Raw genomic sequence first — 22,133 nt, 5'->3', positions numbered from 1 at the left:
CCGTCTTGAGCTTCGCCTCATGGCGTACAACAAGATTAATCAGCATCAAAAACGTCTAAATAAAGGTAAATATTCCAAGTTGTCGGCCATTTTTATTGGACCAGTCAAATATGAAAACATATGGGCAGTGTAACCCTAACACGAGCCGCATCATGGCATTATATATGGGTAGACATATAGGCCACCGGTACAGAGGTGTAATCCGGGTACAATACATAGTATAGAGACCTATACATATATAGCTAGGCAACTACTTTAACATCAAATTCCAGGCTAATGACTCGGCAGAACAAGAACTGCAAATCTGGAAGCACAGAAGACTCGAGTTCTATGCTTAAAAGACACGCAAGCTCAAAAAAGAAAAGAAAAAACTCAAGGTCTCCAAGTTCATCTTCGTCCTGCTCCTGCATCACTGCATAAAGAAAGTGTTCGGCCTTCACATTACATATTCTTACGCACTGCGCCTTCGCGCATATCCTCGGAGAGCCTGCACAGTGCAGAGTTGGAGGATCCTGCCTCCTCGACGGCCTTCCTGCAGGCAGCCTTCATCTCCGTGCACTTCTCTCTCGCCTTCCTCCCTTCGTCAGAGTCGCCGTCCATGAGCGCCTTCACTGCTCGTTCCAGCTCCGAGCCCACGACGAAATTGTTCCTCTTCCTGTCCACCTCCATGGCCACGGCCACGCCCATGTAGGCGACCAGAGTGAACGCGTTCAGGTGCTGCTCGGCGTAGAGCGGCCACGGCACCATCGGCACTCCGAACCACAGGCTCTCCAGGATGGAGTTCCACCCGCCGTGCGTCACGAAGCCGCCCACGGCGGCGTGGGCGAGTATCTCCTTCTGCGGCGCCCTCGTCGGCCACACCATGCCCTTCTCCTTTGTCCTCTCCAAGAACCCCTCCGGGAGCAGCTCCACGAGGTTCGCGTCCGAGGGTTGTCGCGTGCCGGCAGCCGGCGGGCCACGCAGCACCCACAGGAAGCGGTGCCCGCTGCGCTCCAGCCCGTGGGCTATCTCATGCGCCTGCGTCGCGGTGGCGAACCCTCCGCCGCCGAAACAGAGGAGTACCACGGATGCTGGAGGCTGCGCGTCGAGCCACCGCACGCACTCGTGCGGCTGCTCCGCTGGCGGGTTGAAGGAGACCACGGGGCCTATTGGATAGACCGCCGGGGCAGGGATTCCGATTCCGTGCGTGCACCGGCCGTCAGCGATGGCAGCAAGAACGCTCTGCTCCAGCTCCCTAGCCGTGTTAATGATGACGCCCCGGGCTTCCATGAAACGCCGGCCGTGGTACACGAACCATGTGTAGCGCGGCGTCTTCTTGTCCATCAGCGGCGACGGGAGGGCTGACGGCGGTACGGGCGGCAGCCCAGGCACGTCCACCATGCCTTCCATCTCCTCGAACTCGCCGGCGACCTCCTCCTGGAGCCCCGGCAGGCGCAAGAAGAGCGCGTACATGGCGGCGCTGGCGGTGAAGTAGACGTAAGATGGCACGGCGAGCTCGCGGGACGCGTCGAGCAGCGTCGTGCAGAAGAAGTCGATTACCAGCGTGGCCACCGGGCACGTCAGCCGGGATATGGCCGCCTTCACATGGGCCGCGTGGAGCTCCACAAAACGGGAGATGAAATCCTCGGCGCCCACGTAGTCCGTCGGGGGCTCGACGGCGGGAAGATGGTGGAACCGAATGTCCAGACCAGACGCTTCCTCACGGCGTATGTGGCCGGCGACGTCGGACCTGTAATTCTCGGTGGGCGCCTGCATTACCAGCACCGTGAGCGACAGGCCGCCGCCGCTGCGGGCAAGCAGCCGCTTGCCGGCGTCGAGCATGGACATAAGGTGGCCGACGCCCCAGACGGGCAACAAGACGACTGTCGGGGTTGCCATCGGTGGTGATCGATCGGCGAGGACTCTCGGATTATGCTCCTACTTTGGTTAGGATCAAATTTTCAAGTTGCGAGGAGGCAAACATGTCGGAACTCTGGCGAAGTATAGCTGCATACAAAAATAAAAGGCTGCAACCCTACCACTGAAATTGCTGTGGTTGGTGGTGATTGCTCCGGTGTCCCCCTCCCCCAACTCCATGGTTCTCAGGGGTGTTTGGTGTGGCTTTTTTGGCTTTTAAGCATGTCAGCCAACAGCACCTAAATAGGTCTTTTTTTGGCTTTTGGATTTTGGAAGCCAAAAGAATAGGATCTTTGTTTTTGGCTTCCAAAATCCAAAAGCCAAAAAAAGCACCTATTTAGGTGCTTTTGGTGGCTTTTGCCAAAGCCAAAAGCCAAAAAAAGCCACACCAAACACCCCCTAATTGGAGCTACTCCAGCTTTTTTTTTTGATCCGTGGAGTTGCTTCAGCTTTTGGTATAAATATGTGTAGTTGCTCCAGCTTTTGGTACAAGTACGTGGAGTTGGTTCCACAGAACAACAAAAACATGGATTGATTGTTTATTTACGTCCCACTGCCATCGATAAGTTACCAAAACGTTACACATGTTTTATCTTTCTCTCCCTCCTCTCTCGTGCATGTTTTCCAGTGCCCAGACTCTTCCCCAATTTGACTTCACCGCAGCGTGATTCACGCCTGCCGCCCGCCACCGAATCGAGGCCGCCGGCGAATGAATCAACTTACCTTCAGCCGGAGTCAAAGTTATCTGAATCATTCTTGCTGTCGCGTAAATCGAGTTGTAGCTTGTTACCGCCGCCACCAGAAACTTGTTGTGGCCGCCCCAACCAACTTTTTCATGTGTGAGGCGGCGTGAGACGTACTGGCGGCGACATCAAGCTCCTCACGGTAGCGGCAGCGTGCTCCAACTCGATTTGTGCAACGACGAGAACGAATCAGAAAAGTTTGACTCTGGCTGAAGGTACGTCGACTCGTTCACCGGAGTCCACGATTCAGTGACAAATGTAAATCGCATGGATGAAGTCAAATCAGTAGCAGTCAAATGTAAATTACGGCCGCTCCGTGTTTTTATGTTTGTGTACCAAAAACTAGAGCGGCTTGCAGTTAACTTTTCAAATCCGTCTAATATATTTGTAATTCTACTAATATCTAAATATGGATCTGAAAACTGATTCAAGATTTCTAATTACCCGGTGTTTGGGAATGTCACGACAGTGCCGGGTGGTTCAGCGCCGCTACCATAGTCATCCTCATCGTTGTGGCCAAGCCAACTCCACTTTCTTAGAACCGTGGAGCTAAGGGGGACACCGAAGCACACCTCGTGGATGGTGGATCTGGCATCTTCAGCAGTAACATAGGAAGGCGTGCTGTCAACTCTGGAAACTCGCATTGCAGGTACGACAAAAATTGATGGGTGGTCTTTTCTTTTGAAATGGATGGATGAGCTGATGATGCAGTCCAATACAATCGCTAGCTGTTGTTTCTGGGTCGTCGTCATGTAGGCGTGGTGTTTCTATCTGCTTGTGTATTAAATTAAAAATTGCTGCTCAATGCAGAAAGTCAGACAAGCAGACTCAAGTATGATTATTTTATTTCATGTCACAAGATAATTTAAATATATGAGGACGATTATTCCTATTGTTATTATAAGTTTTATTTAGTTGTACTAATTGCTTGTGCATGTTAGAATGTGTTATGAAATATGGAGTCTGGGGATAAATATCTTGCAAGCTATCAGAACTCGCATATGTCTTTATCCCGAGTTTAATAAATTAAACTTCCGTTAAAAAAACTAAACTTAGTCAAGCTTTAACATAGTTTGATTTAGCAGGGAACTAGAGAACTTTATTGTACAAATCGACCGGCCCCGATCTAGCCCTAGCCAAATTCCTCCGATTCGACCTTCGATGGTATCTGAGTCGGCTAGGAGTTGGAGACTTCTCAGAGCCTCTACCTTCACCTTATGGTGCCTAGGTTTAGCCCGAGGATCCGAGGCTCATCGATTGGCCCAAGTTTTGGATTTCTTCGCCATCGATTTATATGGCCAAGTGTGGGGTGCTCCTCGACCTCTAGATCGGATGGGATCCGGGCGTGTGTCGGCAAACCTCAGCCCATGCAGTTTCATGGAGACGCGTCGCGAAGCCTCGCTTTTCGTTGGCATCATCAGGTACATCAACATCGACGTCCACGTCGCGATTACCATGGTGCTAACAGATGTATGAATGTCATGCCGGTTAAGATTGGAAGGACAAAAGGTGTCGATGACTCATTTCAAGTTTGAGGCTGCTAAGATAAATAATGGCGGACACCGTTTTTGATATGATGAAGACGATGCTTCACATGTCGTTGTGTGAGTGCAGTTTTATTTGCGGGATGATGTCCACATACAAAACATACGAGGGGTGACCGTGAGACTGGTGATTGATTGACAATACTGTTCTCAACAAGCGAGGATGATAGCACTGGATGACTTTATTTTTAGTGGCGCTCTTCGAGTTCCGAGTCTCGATTTCCATGGTAAAAACTCTACGTCTCACCTTTATTGGTTTTGCTTGGCAATGAAAAACTTCTCACCATTTCCTTGTTGAAGGCATCATTTTAAGAGCTCAGACTTTCTTCGAGATGACAACCCATGCTCAGATTTTGGTTATGTTGGGCAACAACAACGCTTATGTGTTGTTCCCTTCTTGGAGAACCTCTTTTGTAATCTGGGTGTTGGCATTGGTGGTGGTTTGAGTATAGATGCCGCGAGTGGTTGATCACTATGATGTGGTCTTTTTATGTTTTTGTTATGTACATCCTATATGTCTCGACAAGTTCTTGACATTATGGTGCAGATCAAGATGTATTTGGTATGTCCTTAATCCTTATATTAATATATAGTTCAACGTTGAAATTTTGACCATGTTAGAGGACGAGCAGAGTGATGATTGCGCTAGTAGGGTGGAGTCGAGGAGCGGCAGAGAGAACATAGAAGGAATAAAATGTGTGGTAGTCTTGTTTTGATCGGGAATTCGGGGTGGAGAAGTGACCTGAGAATCGAATGGGTACAAGGTGATAGGTGATCACTAGAGAGGGCATGTCCCGAAGAAAGATGCCACTATTTGGCCACAATATGGTTAGAATAGTGATTGTTTCATTTAGTTTTTTTAAAAACTCTTTCACTGCTTTCGAATATATTTCGTAACGACACATATATTTAGTTAGTCGTAATCAAATTTGACGCCCAACTGATATCATCCCTTTAGCGATGAAACACAATGATATCTCACTTCTTTCAACTCAGCGGAATGTCAACAGGCCGTTGGCATGGCAGCTCTTGTAGGCAAGTTGCGAAATGCATCCTCTAAATAGGTACTTACTCCGATCCTTAATAATTGTTAGGGATTTAATACAAAATTTAGGAGAGTAGCACCGATGGCCCCATTAACATATTTTTAATTTTTTTGAATATATTTATTTCATATAAACTAAAATTATACAAAGAACACTAATTGCAAAAATAAAATAAAATTTGCACGTAACTCGAAATGGATGTTCTTACGTAAGTGCTCATATATGTCTATAAATAAATTTGTATGACTTGCAAGTTTTTTTGTATATATTATAAAAAATATTCACACACAAAAATAAAATGATCATAGAGAAAAGAAAAACTAATTTTTTGAAAAAGGAAAATATACATACAAAAAATGTTTACTATTGTAAAGACGATTAAAGAAAGCGATTAAAAAAAATACTCATAGAGTTTTCCCGGCATGGAGAAAGATGTGATTTGGGCTCAAAACGGAATAGAATACAATGGTGGTCCCTTCTGGTGGCAGTTGCGGCCTGCTTCATCCTGGGCCGGGTAGAACCGAGCCGCGCAGGCAGGATCCATTTCAGCAAAACCTGCCCTACGCGGCGCGGCCGGCACCTCGCTCCCTCGCCGCTTGCCTGCGCACACCACGCCGCCGCCGTGCCGCCCCCGAGCGCCTCGCGAGGCCATGTCATGACGGCGGCCCGACGGTGCACCGACCTCTCCTCGCTCTCCCCCCCGCCCGCCCTCCTCTCCCGCCTCAGCTCCGCGGCCTCCCGTCTTCTCCAGGTCAGTACCCCACCCCATCACACCCCCAATCTCCTTGACGCATTTGGCCGACCACCTCGCCGGCGGCGCACTGAAGTGCCGTGTCTCTCACACGTTGCGCCTCTGCTTCTGTCAGACGAGGCAGTACGGCTCGAGGAAGGAGGGAGATGGCGGCGGCATGTGGAACGCGCGGTCAAGCTCCGGTTCCAGGCCAGGTAACGACGACTCGATCGCTGGAGCAGACGCTTCATGGTTTCCATATGTGAATCCATATTATCTATCTATGGAGCTCGCCTTCGGACACTGTTATTGACGCGCAGGGTTCGTCGACCGTTCCACGTGGAGGTGTTTCGACTCGAGAGCTGTGGGGATTCACCCGGGCGCTATACCTCTCAATTGCTGGTCCGTTCTACAAAAGCTGAAACGGAAAGGTGCAGATCACTCTCTTTGTCATGTTTGCTTCTTAACACTACATCGCGTTAGAAGTTATACTACTGAATGAATAATTGCGCGCAGTACTCAAGGACACGGTTGTTGTACAGGGTTTGAAGCTTATCTTGTCGGGGGATGTGTGAGAGATCTGCTACTGAAAAGGCCACCAAAAGATTTCGACGTGATCACGACTGCAAGTCTCAAACAGGTTTCGGCCTATTCAAAGACCGCACGTGTCTCTTTCCACAAAAACTCTGGTGCCCTTGTTCCACTGATTGGCTTATGATTCTTTTTTTTTTCAGATAAAGAAACTCGTTTTCAAACGCTGTTTCATCATTGGCACACGCTTTCCAATATGCCAGGTTCATATGCGGGGCTCAACGTTCGAGGTTTGTTATTCACAGGAACAATGGCGTTGTGAATACTTGGTTCTTTGAGCGTTGTTCTCTAACCATCGTTTGCCGGTCCTTGCAGGTTTCGAGCTTCAGCACAAACTGTTCAGAAGAGTCTGGTAGTGATGATCAAGGGGATATTCTTCGCTGGAAGAATTCGTTGAAAAGAGATTTTACAATAAATAGGTAATCTTCTGTAGGAAATCTGCTACTTCAAAGGTTCAACAAATGCTGTTTCTGTGAAATATCATGGGAGCTAAATGACTAATATTCGTGCGATGTTTACATGGCAGCCTATTCTTTAACCCGTTTAATAACAGAGTTTATGATTATGTGAATGGAGTAATGGATCTAAGAAAAAGCAAGGTAATTTGCTTGATTTTATCATTACCTAACTCCTTGTTTACCTTTTTCTTTTTCTTCTACCTAACTCCTTAAATCACCAATCAGGTGTGTACAGTGATTCCTGCCCACGTTTCTTTCAAGGAGGATTCTGGTAGGTGTTCAAGGAATTTGCTTGATTTTATCATTATCTATTCAAGAAAAAAATAGATTCAAATTTCTTCCAGCCAGGATTTTGCGTGGCTTGAGAGTTGCCGCTCGCCTTGGCTTTCAGTTCTCCAGCGAAACTTCTACTGCAATACGAGATCTTTCTCCATCCATCATAAATATCGACAAGGTTTATTACTTCAGCTCCCTGAAAGCAAACGTGCAAGTATATATGAATTCTCATGTATTTTTTTGTTTATATTCATGACCGCATTTACTCAGTCAAGGTTGATGATGGAAATGAGATATATGCTATCTCATGGGGCAGCAGAGTCTTCCATTAGATTGCTTAGCAAATATGGACTTCTCGATATTTTGCTTCCTTTTCAAGTAAGTTGAGCAATGAGGTCCCGTTGTTACACAAGTATATTTCTGGCCGTAACCACTTCCATCTGTAAGCTTACTATTCTTGAATGCTATTTGTATTTTAGGCAGCATATTTATCAGATCAGATGAAGGGTAGATCAAGTGACAAAGATCTGATGCTTATGGTGAGTAACTCTGAAACATGCCATGTCATGTGGAGAAATAGTGAAATAATTTAAAGCACACACTTAATCAGTTGATTTCACCTGTGCAGAAACTATTGGCTAATCTTGATAAGTTTTTTTCTGCTGACTGGCCATGCCATAGCTCTTTGTGGTAAGAATCTTTGAGTGCCAATTTGTGCATATCTTGAGTTGACTGTGCTTACCGTTGCGGGTTTAGTCAAGTTGTACAACCTTTGTTTGTTCTTGCTAGTATTTATATTTATGCTCCTCAGGAAGTGTGGTACTAGATATACTACCAACCAGTCCAGCCGCAAGCATAGCTGATTAGGATAGTTTTGACCTGGGTGATGTAGGTCTATTGTGGTTCCTTTACAGTTCCTCAATCTAGTTATTAGTTTCTAGTAAAGCTAAAATAAACATTCTGCTGGCTCTGCTAGGGACTGTTCTATCAGATCGGGTGTTTAGTTCTGTAGTCTGGTGTTGTTCCGATATTTGTTATCAGCTCAGGCCATATACCAATATCATCACTTTGATTTCCAGGTTTCACATAGTAGATAAGCCTGGTTTTGTTGTATTATCATATTTATTTTACATTTCTCTGAAAAATGCTTGTGTACTCCACTCTCCAGACTGTCATAGAGTGCTTACAAGGCTTGTAGAAATTCGTGCATAGTTTCCTGTCTGGATGGGTGAGGAGGGGACAGAGTGTACCATCTTAGATTTACTTATGCCAGCCTAAAACGTGCGCATACTTCATGTAGTTTTAACACATCTGTATACTAGTCCGTACCACCGTCAATCTGCATTTTAAGTGTCCTCTTTTCTGCCTATACTAATGCTTGATGTTATGAGTAGGCAAACTGTGTTTTCCATTCCTTATTCGGTAGCCAAGTAGCATAACCATCTGTTATGGTCGGTTTGACCTATACACGCAGGAAGCCCACTAGTGGCTAGTTATGGGCTTAGCCCAAGTAAATTAGGGGCTTAGCCCAAGTAAATTAGGGTTTAGAGGAGGCCGTCCTCCTATATAAACACTTGTATCCCTTCGAGATTAATCGGACAATATTCAGTATCAATACTGTCTCGTCTCCCGAAGGGAGACGGAGACCCCCGTGCCCCCGCCGCAACAACCCTAGCCGCCGCCTCCTTCCTCCGCGCCGGCGCCCGGCCCGCCGGCGCCGAGCTCTCCAACCTCTCCGCCCTCACTTCCACCCTTACAATCTCCGCCCTAGACCCGGTAGAACCCTAGTCTCTACCACTTTGGTATCAGATTGCCTAGGTCTCATGGGCTCCAACAGCCCCCCCGTCGACCCCATCGCCGCCACGTCCGCCGCCGCCACCAACACCACCACCGCCACCGCCGCCGCCATGACCGGCGCCCACGCACCTGCGGGAGCCGCCGCCGCCTCCAACGGAGACCGAGGCCGCCGCCGCCCCCACGGGCCTCGACCTCCCGCCCGCTACTTTGGCGGACCTCGCCGGCCGGTCTCCGCGCCATCCGTTTCGAGCTCGCGGAGATCAAGGCCGGCCAGCACCCGCCGCCCCCGCGGGCCGCCGTTCCGCCGCCGCCCCACCGGCCGCCGTTCCGCCGCCGCCCCCACCGGCCGCCGTTCCGCCGCCGCCCCCACCGGCCGCCGTTCTGCCACCGCCCCCATCGCCCGCCTCCGCCGCCAACAACGGTCGCCCCGCGTGGTGGCCGCCATCGCCTTTGCCAATTCCCACATGGATCGACGCGTCGCCCGTCTACACTCAGACTGCGGCGCGGACGACGGTTCAGCAGCCCGCCCACCCCTTTGGCGGTCCTGGCGGGTTTGCGGCCCCCTTCGCCGCGAGCACGTCCTTCAACCCGGGCCGCCGGAGGGCGCCCCGAGGTCCCGCCTCCGGCACGGCAGCCGCCCCGCTTCACCAAGCCGGAGTTCGCCACCTACGACGGCGCCACCGATCCCCTGAACTGGCTGAACCAGTGTGAGCAGTTCTTTCGGGGGCAGCGGACGCTCAGCGCCGACCGCACGTGGATCGCCTCCTATCACCTACGGGGCGCCTGGCCGACGCCCCAGTCGCCGCGAGCTCTTCGCGGATTTTTGGGCCTCGCGGGATACTACCGGCGGTACATCCAGGACTTCGGCCTCATCGCCGCGCCTCTCACGCGCCTGCTTCGCCGCGACGCTTTCTCCCGGGACGAGAGGCGGCCACGGCCTTCGCCGCCCGGCAGCGGGCACTCACGACGGGCCCCGTTCTTCGGATGCCGGACTTCGACGAGCCGTTTGTGGTGGATCGCGACGCCTCCGGCATCGGCTTCGGCGCCGTCCTTCACCAAGGCGAGGGGCCACTCGCTTTCTTCGGCCGCCCTTTCGCCGCGCGCCACCACAAGCTCGCCGCATATGAGCGCGAGCCGATCGGGCTGGTCCGGGCGGTGCGCCACCGGCGGGCGTATCTTTGGGGCCGGACATTCCGTGTGCGCACGGACCACTACGCCTCGAAGTTCTTGCTGGATCAGCGCCTCTCCACGGTGCCGCGAAGCATCGGTGGATCGGCCAAGCTCTTCGGCTTCGACTTCACCGTCGAGTACCGCCCGGCCGCCTCAACACAGCCGCCGACGCCTCGTCCCGCCGCGACATCGACGACGCCGCGGACGCGCCCACGGTCGGTGCGGCCCTCTCGCATCCACTCCGGGCCATCTTTCGCCTTCATCGACGAGGTTCGCCGCGCTACTACCGAGGCCGCGGATGCGCGGCGAGCTGCGCCGGCCGCTCGGCCGACGGCGAGCTGGCCGCGCCATGGTGCCCGGACGAGGACTACTCCTCCATGGGCGCCGCATCTTTGTGCCGGATCATGGAGACCTGCGCCACCGAGCCTTGTCCTTGGCGCATTCCGCGAGTCACGAGGGCGTCCGAGAAGACCCCGCACCGTCTCCGCGCCGATTTTTACATTCCGGGGATGGCGTCCCGGTGCGAGACCGGGTGCGAGCGTGTGTCACATGCCGGCGGAACAAGACGGAAACGCTCCGTCCGGCGGGCTTACCGCAACCGCCGGACGTGTCGTCCCAGTGTGGGCGGACATCTCCATGGACTTCATCGAGGGGCTGCCGAAGGTTGGCGGCAAGTCCGTCATCCTCACGGTGGTCGACCGTTTCTCCAAGTACGCGCACTTCATCGCCCTCGGCCATCCCTATACGGCGGCGTCCGTGGCACGCGCCTTCTTCGACGGCATCGTTCGCCTCCATGGGTTTCCGTCCTCCATCGTCAGTGATCGTGATCCCGTGTTCACGGGTCACGTCCGGAGGGACCTCTTTGGGTTGGCAGGCGTGAAGCTCCGCATGAGCACGGCGTTTCATCCTCGGACGGACGGCCGGCCGTGAGGTCGTCAACAAGATCATCGCCATGTACCGCGCCGCATCACCGGGGATCGTCCACGAGCTTGGGTGGACTGGCTGGCGTGGGCCGAGTACTGCTACAACACGTCCTACCACTCCGCGCTGCACACTACTCCCTTTGAGGTGGTCTACGGGAGGCCACCACCGGCGATGTTTCCCTATGCGTCTGGCATGGCCCGTACTGACACGGCGGATGACCTGCTGCGTACCCGCGACGAGATACTGGCTGAGGCGCGCCAGCGACTTCTTCAGGCTCAGCAGCTGGCTAGGAAGTACTATGATGCTCATCATCGCGAGGCGGAGTTTGCGGTGGACGGCCGGGTCCGGCTCCGCCTTCTTCACCGGACGACCCAGTCCTTGGACCCACGCTCCCGGCGCAAGTTGGGCCCTCGTTACGCCGGTCCTTTCCGTGTGCTGGAGCGCATCGGCAAGCTCGCCTACCGCCTCGAGTTGTCTGCGGGCTCGCGCCTCCACGACGTCTTCAACATCGGTCTCCTGAAGGCCTACCGGGGCGACCCTCCTTCTGCACCACCAGCTCTTCCACCTACTTCGGATGGGCGTCTCGAGCCTGCCCCGGCGAGCGTGGCTCGCGTGTTGAAGGCCCGAGCAGCGCCGTGGTGTTTGGCACGTCTTGGTGCATTGGACGAGCCTGCCGCAGGACGAGGCGACTTGGGAGAAGCTTGAAGATCTCCGCCAGCAGTTTCCGAAGTTCAGCTCGAGGACGAGCTGTTTGAGAAGGCGGGGAGAGATGTTATGGTCGGTTTGACCTATACACGCAGGAAGCCCACTAGTGGCTAGTTATGGGCTTAGCCCAAGTAAATTAGGGGCTTAGCCCAAGTAAATTAGGGTTTAGAGGAGGCCGTCCTCCTATATAAACACTTGTATCCCTTCGAGATTAATCAGACAATATTCAGTATCAATACTGTCTCGTCTCCTGAAGGGAGACGGGAGACCCCTGTGCCCCCGCCGCAACAACCCTAGCCGCCGCCTCCTTCCTCCGCGACGGCGCCCAGCCGCCGGCGCCGAGCTCTCCAACCTCTCCGCCCTCACTTCCACCCTTACAATCTCCGCCCTAGACCCGGTAGAACCCTAGTCTCTACCACCATCTGATCAAAATTTCAGTGCTCGGTATGGACACACCCTGTCAGCCATGTACAGTATATTTTATTGGTTTGATATTATTCCACAGGTTAGGGCTGTTGGCATTTCACACTGCATTGGTTAATGCTCCACAAGACGCCCAGGTAATCAAGGCTTTTGCTGCACTGATGCATTTCGGAACATGGGACAGCGCTGTCGAGTTCTTGAAACAAGATGTTGTAGCACCAGCTATATTTGTTCCAGAAGCTCTGGGGCCTTCTCAGACAAAACTGGATGATAATCTTATGAAACAAATATCACAGCTGGCATCACTAGTCAATTCTTCGGTTGATACATTTACATGTTTAGATAGTCTCAAGCAATCATTGGCCAGACATCCGAAAGCTTCACAATTTTCAGGAGTTGTAAGTATCACTATAGCATATTTTAACTCCCAATAGTGCATCTTTATGCTAGCAGTTTTTATATTTCCAGTGAAATTTATAGTTTATTCTCGGTGCAACTTATGTTGTTTTCCTTTTTCCCGGTTAAATCAGCAGCCTGTTTTGTGAAGCACTTTTTATTGCATGTCTAATCGTTAAATTGTTGTTCACATTGTTTCTATGCTCTCAAATATTGGTATGTTTTATATTCCCTTCCACACTTTCCATTTCATTGGGGAACCAGAAAAAAGGAAACAGTGAGTGGAGCTCTTATTGATGTCACTTAAAGTTTTGACACCTAAACATTTACTAACATACAATATTAACTCATGATTGATGCCAATGTTAACAAAAGAAGGTGTTTCGATGTAGCAGCAATGCTCCCTATATTGCTTATGTTATATTGCGTATTGCCCACTTAATCATCATACTAAGATTTGCGGTGGATTTATTCCCAGGTTTTCGTATCGGCCAGGGAGAGGAGCAGAGTGCTGGGGATATTTAAGGGCCTTGATTCTGACTTAACTTCATATGTCGAGACCAGAGGTATGCATGGGATTGACTACAGGTTGATGGAATATGGGGATGCTCGTGAGGTCCGGTTTGTTCTCGGGAAAGTGATCTTAGACACTATGTGTGAAGAATCACCGCCTGCATCCACCGATGCTGCTGCTGCTGCTTCTGCAAATCCAGGGGCAGATCATACTGATGGAGTTCATCGTCCACTGTCCTCGTTATTTTAGTGGAGAATCATAGTGAAGCAGCTACCAAGACTCAACATCACATCTGTTTTCCATGAATGCTGCTGAGCGCATCGAAGCTCTCAGATTTTGCTGGTGTGAAGTTCAGGATGGGCAATACGAACTTGGTGTTGTATTTTTTTTCTATCGTAGCTGAGCTTACCTGGGGAGAACCGGAGAAGGATGCCCTGTTTTGTAGAAGATTGAGCATAGGCTGTAGAGACGGAAGCTTCTTTACTCTTCATCTGGTTTACTAGTAGGCATGTAAGTGTGCAAGAGTTAGTGCACTGTCAGCATGTGTGGTAGTGTTCTAAAAGATTCAATAAGAAAGTGAGTTCAGATTAGGCAAAATGGAAATTCTGTTATCATGTGATTCTGTATCCACATGAAACAATGACAAAAGATGTATTGTGGACAATTACATGTACAGTATTAAACTGGTTGCAAGACCAGGAGGGTGGAGAGTGCCAAATGAAAATGATTTACCAGAAACAACTCAGAAAAAGAAAGACGAAATCTGAACTTGGAGTAATTTTGATCAACATTGTAAGTTTCAAAAGAAAGATGAATTTTGTCTTACAGTTGAAAGTAATTCTGAGTATTGCATTTTGAAACAAGTTTCTTCTGTAAACTGTAACAGACCCTCTAGAAGGCTGAAGCAATACGTGTGAGCACAGTCCAGGCACAAGGCGTAAACTTGTTTCTCCGTATACTAGTCTTGAAGGCAGTAGAATACACGGTTCTCTGTGGCGAAGACTCTTGTTCATTTCCTCTTTGCGCCAACGCTCTGGTAGTCTCCGTCGCCAACGCTCTGGTAGACAGCGTCGCCGGCGGCCAAAGATGGAGAACGCGGTGGTGCTCCGGGAGTGGTTCGACCGCGTCGACGCCGCCCGCACCGGCAACATCACGCCTCCTCAGCTCCAGGTTTTCCTACCTCCTCCTCCCCGTGCTCGGACATGCCCAAGACGAGAATTTGCCCAACTAACGCGCGAATCCGGCTGTCCTCCCACCAGAGCGCTCTGGCCGTGGGAAACCTCGACTTCCCCCTCTCCATCGTGCAGCAGATGATCAGGTCCTCCACTCGCCGTGGCGGCTTTCGTTGTCTTAGCTCAATTTGGGAATGGAATTGGGGCTGATGCGTGTGTATTTGTATTCTGTAGGATGTACGACTTCGATGGGAACGGCACCATGAGCTTCGAAGGTTAGCACCTAATTCTGCAGGTCAAAGTCAAACTGAATCCTAGTATCAACTTCCCACGATGCTACCTGCACGTATCCATGCGAGCTTCTGTTGAGCAAATTTGACCATTTATGCCGCATTGTGAATTTGTGATCACTTGAGAGACGATCTAATAATAACCTCGCTTGCTGTACTCATTGTCCTTTGCAGAGTTTTTGGCTCTTAACAAGTTTCTCCAGAAGGTATGTGGGCTCTCTATCTGGGTCATTCAGGATTAGTAACTGAAACCGTTAGTATGCAGTGTGTATCAACTAATTATCTGTGATGATGATATTTAAACTTCGGTTGAATGAAATATGAAGTAACTGGCCTACTATTCTGTACCAAAGTAACATTACATGGCACATTACATTCGAGAGGAGTGAATTTCACTGCAATGCAATCCTAATTGCACATTTCCTATTTGACTTGATTTTTTTGTATGCTCTTTTTACTATGCAGGTGCAGACTGTCTTCTCCACCCTAGAAAGGTATTATTGTTCAAGTGCCACCCTCATCTTTGATACAGTCTGTATTTTTCTTGAGTTAAGGTGCTCACTGCATCTGCCTAAATTTCTTATTTCCTCAACTTCAGGGGTCGTGGATTTCTCAGTCTTGAGGAGGTGTATGAGGTGATATTTTAATTTCAACTGTTTTGAGATTTTTTTTAGATATGGGAGCAGCGCCCCGGCCTCTGCATCAATCGATGCACACAACCATTTATTTATATAATTATTGTCACCAAAAAGTGCTTTTACATAAGAAGCGTCTGCTATTGTTGAAACAAAAAAACAACCAAAGATAGATGAAAAGTACACAAAAACTATCCATCTTGAATTCTGCTAATATGCCGCCATCCAGTAGCCTGGAAATAACAGTCCTGAGTGACCTTCAGCAGACGATTGCACCCAGTAACCATAGTATCCCGCTGGTCCTCCGGAAGCATATACACCCATAGTTGTATCCAATGCGCCGCACGAAGAATAACCTGCAAAATTTTTGTCCCCTTTTGTTTGTTAAAGATAAATCATTCCGACAAGTCCAAATAGACCAACAAATTGCCGAAACACCAATTCGAGCTGCTTTGAGATGTACTGTTTTTGAGATGTACTGTCACTGTGTCTATTCAGCTGTTTTAGGTCCTTGTGTTGACTAGGCCACCTACCTGACCAAATCCTTCCGCTCATATGAGAAATCTTACATTGATTTTATTTACTTTCCTCTTCTCTATACAGGCATTAATCAAACTCGGGTTTTCTTTGGATTCACCTGCCTTCTACACAGTTTGCGAGGTACTTACCATTCATTGCTAGTGCAAAGTTGATCATAGGATTATTCTTGTCTAGCTCTAGAGTGTACATAAGCTCTGTGGAATGTTATCATGAGCTTGTGAGAAACTATTGCACTGGTATATTTGAAGCATAAACACGAAGGATAAGCCTTCCCAAATTACAAACTTGATACAAAGAACTTATTTATCCTAAGCTGCCTTTTCTTGTAATCTGGAGCATCTCGGTGTAAAACTGGTGTTAGCCTGTTAAATTTTCATGAGTTTTTGTTACACTCAGTTTTTTATGTGAACTTGGAACTAGTAGCCTCTAAAATTTTCATGCTGAGTATTTGCTTCCAAGTTGATTATTTTTTACTGTCAGTTTTCTATGTGAGCTTGAAAATAGGTGAATATAAAATGAAGATTTGTAGTTTGAATTTCAGAACTTGATATCTGAACTGTTGCCCCCAAAAAACTGCTAGTTTAGCACATCTTCTTTGTCTGTCAGACCATAATCATTTCCTACCTACACAGCCTAGAGCCCTTTGGCTAGTAGTAGTATGCAGTGCCTGTAGTTGCATTAATGCTTCTTATTCTAGAACTTTATTCTTTAACTGTCTTGGTACATCAAACACATCCTTTATACTGTGCCATACTTGATGCTTGGCCCTTCTCAGAGCTTCGACAAGAGCAAGAAGGGGAGGGTTCGTTTGGATGAGTTCATATCAATCTGCATCTTTGTGCAGTCAGCTCGGTATGTCCATCATGGTACCACCAACATAACATTCAAGTTATGATAACCAGCTGTTAACTTCTACTTTCAACCTAGCTGCAGGCCTGGTTGTGGTCTGTGGTTACTGTATAGTGACCATATGCAGGCACTCTCACTGTTTTTCCTTTGTAGTAATTACCTTGTTTTACTTTATGTCTGAAACCTAATTGTTACTGCATAGTTCATTGTTCTCTATGAACAGTTATTATATCTATTTTCTGGGAAAAGGACATTCCAGCAGGGCACTAGTAGGAATTGGTTATGCAAGCTAGGTTTTTAGTTTGTACCTACACGTTCATGAAAATCAAATATTACTGTAGGTTTTACTTGCTTCTTGTTGGCACTGTAGGATCTACATCAACTGTTATGATTCAGTTTTTCTTTGAATAAGAGGAGTATTTTGCGACAATTTTTTCTGTGCATGATTTGCATTTTACCAAGTCCCATGTGCTATTTTTTTTTGAGTGATCCCATGTGCTAAAGTTTATACTGATAATATACTTGTGTTGTTTTTGCAGTAACTTGTTCAGTTCATTCGATACAACCAAGCAAGGGAAAGTGACTTTGGATTTCAACCAGTTCGTTTACTGCAGTGAGTTTCTGTCCCCTGTATCAACGTCTGCTGCTTATTCATCAAAGACAGATAACATCATAAAATGATACTACTGTTCTAAGTTGGTTCCACCCTTCTTCACTAAATCCTGTCATTCTACAGCGGCGAACTGCAGGATATAGCCGTATTAGTTGAAAATTGTACATGGAAGACCATAAAAGAAAATGTCACCAGCCACCGGACCAGATTCTAGTTCAACTCATTGTTTGCCAAAGAAGGTTTGGTGGCACATATGGCAGTCTAAATTACAAGTCATCATTTGGTTACATTCTCCATGTTCCTCTGGAATTTAATACCATCCAGGGCTGTATATACACAGAAAATGAGACATGCTCATGCATGATTGTATGATTTGTATCTAGTAACACAGGAATAATCCCCATTGCTTGGACTACTCTCTCACTTGGTTATTTTCTGGAATTTTTTCTTGTTTCTGCATTATTATTTCTGTTATCCATGGCAAGCATAAATTTTTTTTTCGAGAGTAATGGCAAGCATAATTTTGGAAAAGATCTCTAGAAAGGTCCAGTAAAACAAAAGAGTATGGGCCTGGACTATTTTTATGAGTATGGATCAGCTGCAAGATCCAGTAAGCTCAGTGCGAACTGTGGCCCAGAGAACAGTCGTGTGCAGAGAGCTGAGAGGTCAGGCGAGCTCTCACCACTCACCTCCGTCTCCGCCATGGCGACCATCTCGGCAGCCCTCTCCATCTCCTTCCTCCCGCCCCCGACCCGCCGCGCCGCCTCCGCCACCTTCTCCCCGCGCGTCATCAAGGTAAAACCCATCACCTGCAATTCCAAGTGCCGTCGCCACAACCCTCTGATTCCGTGGTTCTTGCAGAGAGCTGCGCGGTTCAGGTGCTGCGCGGAGCCGCCTTCCCCGGAGCAGGAGACCCCTCCGCCTTCGTCCCTGTGGGGCGTCTCCACGAGCGCCTGGACCGCGGGCGTCGCGGGGCTGGGGTTACTGGAGACCGGCTACCTCAGCTACCTCAAGCTCACCGGCTCCGAGGCCTTCTGCCCCGTCGGCGGCGGAGGCTGCGGCGACGTGCTCGACAGCGACTATTCGGTCGTCTTTGGTAATCTCATCCTCCCCGGCCTATCGTCCACTGCTCACGGGATCGAGGGATCTCGAAAAGACGATAGAGGCCATCTTGCATTGGTGACAGATCAACCATGGACTGACTCAATGTTGGACATTGCAAAATTTGCAATTTGTTTTGCTAATATTCTGATGACCGGGGCCGCCAAGCCTCAAGGACTTATCAATTTTTCCGAGGGGGGAATCCAAAATGAAATGCAAAATGCGTTTTATGAAAGAGATGTGAAAATGTAGTTACAGATGTGAAAAAAGGTACATCGATACATAGGTTCATCGCACGGCGAAAGGCACCTGGTGAGAGTAGCTGCTGCTGCTGTGCTACCTCCAACTATGAAGTTCAGCACATGAACAATACAGAGTACTTTGTTTCAAAAAACAATACAGAGAAGAAAACTAAAAAATTTTAAAGAACTACTTTGAGGCAGCAGCATCTGGACAACAGGCTTAAAAGCTTCCATAAAAATGATAGCACAGACAGCCGAAACAATTTGCCTAATATTTCTTTAACTTGACCTTTTTGCAGTACATCTAACAGCATATAGGGGAATGCCTTTTTTATATGACATTTGCACCAAACCAAGCTATTCTTAATACTAATTCTACTGTAAAAGGTGCTGAGAATAGCAACAGAGAGAAAACGCTGTCTTCCGCTCCCGAGACTACCCTCCGGTCAAGCTGTCCTCTTCACTACTCGCCAAGAGCTTCCATTGTGCTTGCAGTATCAGTATGTACCATAGTGAGAGCTTAGCTAGCTTTGAGATTTAATGCGTATTTTATTCCGAATGTTGCCCATGATCTTCCCTTCTATAACCCCGTAGGTAGAAGTGATTTGGCTGAACTTGTATTTTTGTGTCCTGCTGGTTACTTTCACACGATGATAATACAGTTCTACGGCTCATGGTTAACAAGTGGCCTCTCTTGAATTCGGCAGGGATCCCTCTTCCGTTGGTTGGTATGTTGGCATATGGTTTGGTTGCTGCGCTTTCTCTGCAAGAAAACAGCGAGGAGTTACTCCCTGGACTTGATGACTTGGATATTCGCTTGACCTTGCTTCTGCTCGCTACTTCGTTGGCGACCGCGAGTGCTTATTTCCTTTTCATTCTCAACACCAAATTTGTTGGGACCTCTTGTGTATACTGCCTATCGTCAGCATTTATCTCCTTCACGTTATTTTTCATCAGAATAAAGGTGTGTGCTTTCTTAAACACATCAACCTGGTCCTGTTCTTCATTTACACCTTTTGGTGATCAAGTAACCCATCCAACTAACCTTTCTCAAAGGTATTTTTGCAGGACATTGGCTTGGCACGCATCCAGAAGTTTGTTGGTCTTCAGTTAGCTGTAGCTGTCATTGTTGCTCTTTCTTTAACGAACTCCTATAGTTCAGCTACTACTCAATTGAAGGGGTGAGGTTTCCTCTCAAATTGGTTATCGGTGAAAATACAGATTATAAGCCGTCTTCTTTGTTGTTTACTCCAAGTTATATAGTCGTGCTTTTGTAAGACGTTACATTTTTTCTTTCTATTATAGTTTTATTTGTTTCATTTTGCATAGTGATGACAACAATTCAACGTTATCCTTTTAGTTGGTGACCAGCCATTTTGACATTAATCACACGTTTTGTGCTAAGTAATTGATGTGAATTTGTAGCCTACATACTCCGCTTCTTTTAAAATCATCACAAGTGACTTATAGATTCTTTTTTTTTTCATTTTATGCAGCACAGATGATTTTGTATTAGAACCATACAAAATAGAGGTAACAGCCAAATCAACCCCTTTTGCGATCTCACTGGCAAAACATCTACACTCCATAGGTGCAAAGATGTATGGAGCGTTCTGGTGTTCTCATTGCAATGAGCAAAAACAGGTACGAGCTGTTTCCTCTTTCTTGAATTTATAGCTTCATAGTTAATACCACAGGATCTCATTGTTGCTGCGCTGAGCAAGATATAAAAAAAAAGTAGAACAAAATCAGTCAAAGCCTACTGTTAATGCTTACCATATGGTCATGCAGATGTTTGGTCGTGAAGCTATGGAAATTCTGGATTATGTGGAATGCTTCCCAAACGGAGCCGGTAAGGGAAAGAAAATGGCCAATGAATGTGCAGCCACTGGTCTAGACGGTTTTCCAACATGGATCATCAACGGCAAAGTACTCCCCATAACTTTGATGTTTCCATTATAGTTTAAGTCCATGATATCATCCATTATTTGAGGCCTGATTTAATTTATCGGTTCACATCTGCATTGCTGTCGGTATTAAGCACACTGAATCTGTAGTTTCTCCTCAGATGACATCTTCTGCTCTTACTTTGCTGTTGCATGCATCTAGTTTCAGTTTTGACCTATGATGTTATCCGTTGTTATATTATGTCATGGCTTTTGCATGTCTCCGTCAGCATTTTGTCCTTAGATGCACTATGTGATTAATTCTTCCCATGTGTTCACGTATTGACTGTGTACCTCCCTCATTCAGCTCCTGAGTGGTGACAAGGAACTCTCAGTTCTCGCAGAAGAATCAGGTTTTGTCTCCGAGGTCCCCGAACAATCTTAAGGCCATGAACCACGAGCAGAAGCATCCCCACCGAGTCGAAACGTGGAACCATCGTTGAGAGCTCTCTGGAGGCAAGAGTCTGAAGCTGGTGGTAGTTCACAACATATTCATCAAGCTCGAGACTAGGAGGTCTCTTCCAGTGTGCATAGATTTACTAAATTCACCCACTAATCATTGTAATACTATGTAAAAGCTCTACTTGTTCACTCATGCGCAGAACGAGAAAATAGAAGAACCTCGGAGGAACATGTACATCCTTTTTGTAGAGTCTGTAGTTTGTGCTGTAAAACGTTGGTAGGTGGCTGGGAAACCACACATATTTTCGTCCTCCTAGTATACTCTGCACTTGGACATCTGCACTACTACAGAAGTACATTGTGTAAAACATGTCAGTCACCCTTTGACACGCTCCCGAGTTTCCTTATGGACTTTGCTGAATGGGAGATCAGTTTGAACTTGATGTTCAGATATAAAGATGTCTTGACTCTTGAGTGGAGCCGATAGTATCTTCTGCTCTTACTTTGCTTCCTCACTGAGACAAGGAGAGCAAAATGACTTTCTGCATTATTACTTCAAACAGTAGGAGACGATCTTGATTTTCTCAACAAAATCGCTGTAAATGTCCCATTGTGCATAATCTTTAATGTTTGTTTGAAGTTTAGCCATGTATTCTCAGCATGGGGTGCCAGCGTGGAAACCTGGTAGTTCCAATATCTTCATACAACCGCTACATGTGTTCATGTGGGCAAGATTATTGCATCAAGCATCTGAAAGTAAAAAAAAATCACACACATATAGACTTTGACACTAGTACAATAGTAGTGCAGCTATTTCATCAATGAAGGAAAATATCAAAATAGTAACAAGTAACATATGCAAGGAGGAGTCCAAATAGCCTCTTTGATTCACTGGTTCTAAGAATTAGAGAAAACCACAGGGTTGTGCTAACATCTTTAGCGTTGTGAGACCAAATGACCAATGCTTGGAATAACTATTCGTGACGGCATCTGTTTGGATGACGGCCTTGACACCACACTTTTAGCAGAAACCTTTTATTTATCTTTGCTTGAAGGCTAAGCTAGTTTATTTTCTGCAGTAAAGACAGATACAGCTGCTGGTCTCCTTTGCTCCCCAACAACTGTGTTCT

General features: G+C 47.7%; 4 protein-coding genes across 5 annotated transcripts; 3 read left to right on the top strand and 1 right to left on the bottom strand.

The window, feature by feature from the left end:
• Positions 1–363: 363 nt before the first annotated feature.
• On the bottom strand, positions 364–1,878 carry LOC124695201 (anthocyanidin 3-O-glucosyltransferase 6-like). The gene has a single exon (XM_047228078.1). It carries the CDS (start codon positions 1,876–1,878, stop codon positions 442–444), a length of 1,437 nt encoding a protein of 478 aa, XP_047084034.1. The 3' UTR covers positions 364–441.
• Positions 1,879–5,876: 3,998 nt separating this feature from the next.
• LOC124695200 (poly(A) polymerase I-like) lies at positions 5,877–13,597 on the top strand. The gene is made up of 14 exons (XM_047228077.1): positions 5,877–5,980; positions 6,096–6,174; positions 6,280–6,390; positions 6,502–6,599; positions 6,694–6,780; positions 6,866–6,969; positions 7,077–7,149; positions 7,234–7,279; positions 7,353–7,462; positions 7,555–7,662; positions 7,764–7,823; positions 7,913–7,974; positions 12,386–12,701; positions 13,178–13,597. Exons 1-14 carry the CDS (start codon positions 5,885–5,887, stop codon positions 13,460–13,462), a joined length of 1,635 nt encoding a protein of 544 aa, XP_047084033.1. The 5' UTR covers positions 5,877–5,884; the 3' UTR covers positions 13,463–13,597.
• A 630-nt stretch (positions 13,598–14,227) lies between these two features.
• On the top strand, positions 14,228–17,727 carry LOC124695199 (sorcin-like). The gene is made up of 10 exons (XM_047228075.1): positions 14,228–14,383; positions 14,473–14,531; positions 14,620–14,660; positions 14,850–14,881; positions 15,141–15,169; positions 15,274–15,310; positions 15,914–15,970; positions 16,626–16,702; positions 17,239–17,312; positions 17,436–17,727. Exons 1-10 carry the CDS (start codon positions 14,300–14,302, stop codon positions 17,453–17,455), a joined length of 510 nt encoding a protein of 169 aa, XP_047084031.1. The 5' UTR covers positions 14,228–14,299; the 3' UTR covers positions 17,456–17,727.
• A 211-nt stretch (positions 17,728–17,938) lies between these two features.
• LOC124701308 (thiol-disulfide oxidoreductase LTO1-like) lies at positions 17,939–21,473 on the top strand. 2 transcript variants are annotated; one of them, XM_047233356.1, is made up of 7 exons: positions 17,939–18,107; positions 18,174–18,408; positions 19,363–19,619; positions 19,724–19,836; positions 20,152–20,299; positions 20,447–20,584; positions 20,909–21,473. In XM_047233356.1, the coding sequence occupies exons 1-7, from the start codon at positions 18,015–18,017 to the stop codon at positions 20,984–20,986; spliced, it is 1,062 nt and encodes a 353-aa protein (XP_047089312.1). In that variant the 5' UTR covers positions 17,939–18,014; the 3' UTR covers positions 20,987–21,473. The 2 variants fall into 2 exon arrangements, with proteins under 2 accessions (XP_047089312.1, XP_047089311.1); XM_047233355.1 differs by having other exon boundaries at positions 19,712–19,836.
• Positions 21,474–22,133: the final 660 nt, after the last annotated feature.

This window comes from Lolium rigidum, chromosome 3 (assembly GCF_022539505.1).
Source record: "Lolium rigidum isolate FL_2022 chromosome 3, APGP_CSIRO_Lrig_0.1, whole genome shotgun sequence".
Taxonomy (NCBI): domain Eukaryota; kingdom Viridiplantae; phylum Streptophyta; class Magnoliopsida; order Poales; family Poaceae; genus Lolium; species Lolium rigidum.
This window is presented reverse-complemented; position numbering and strand designations above follow the sequence as displayed.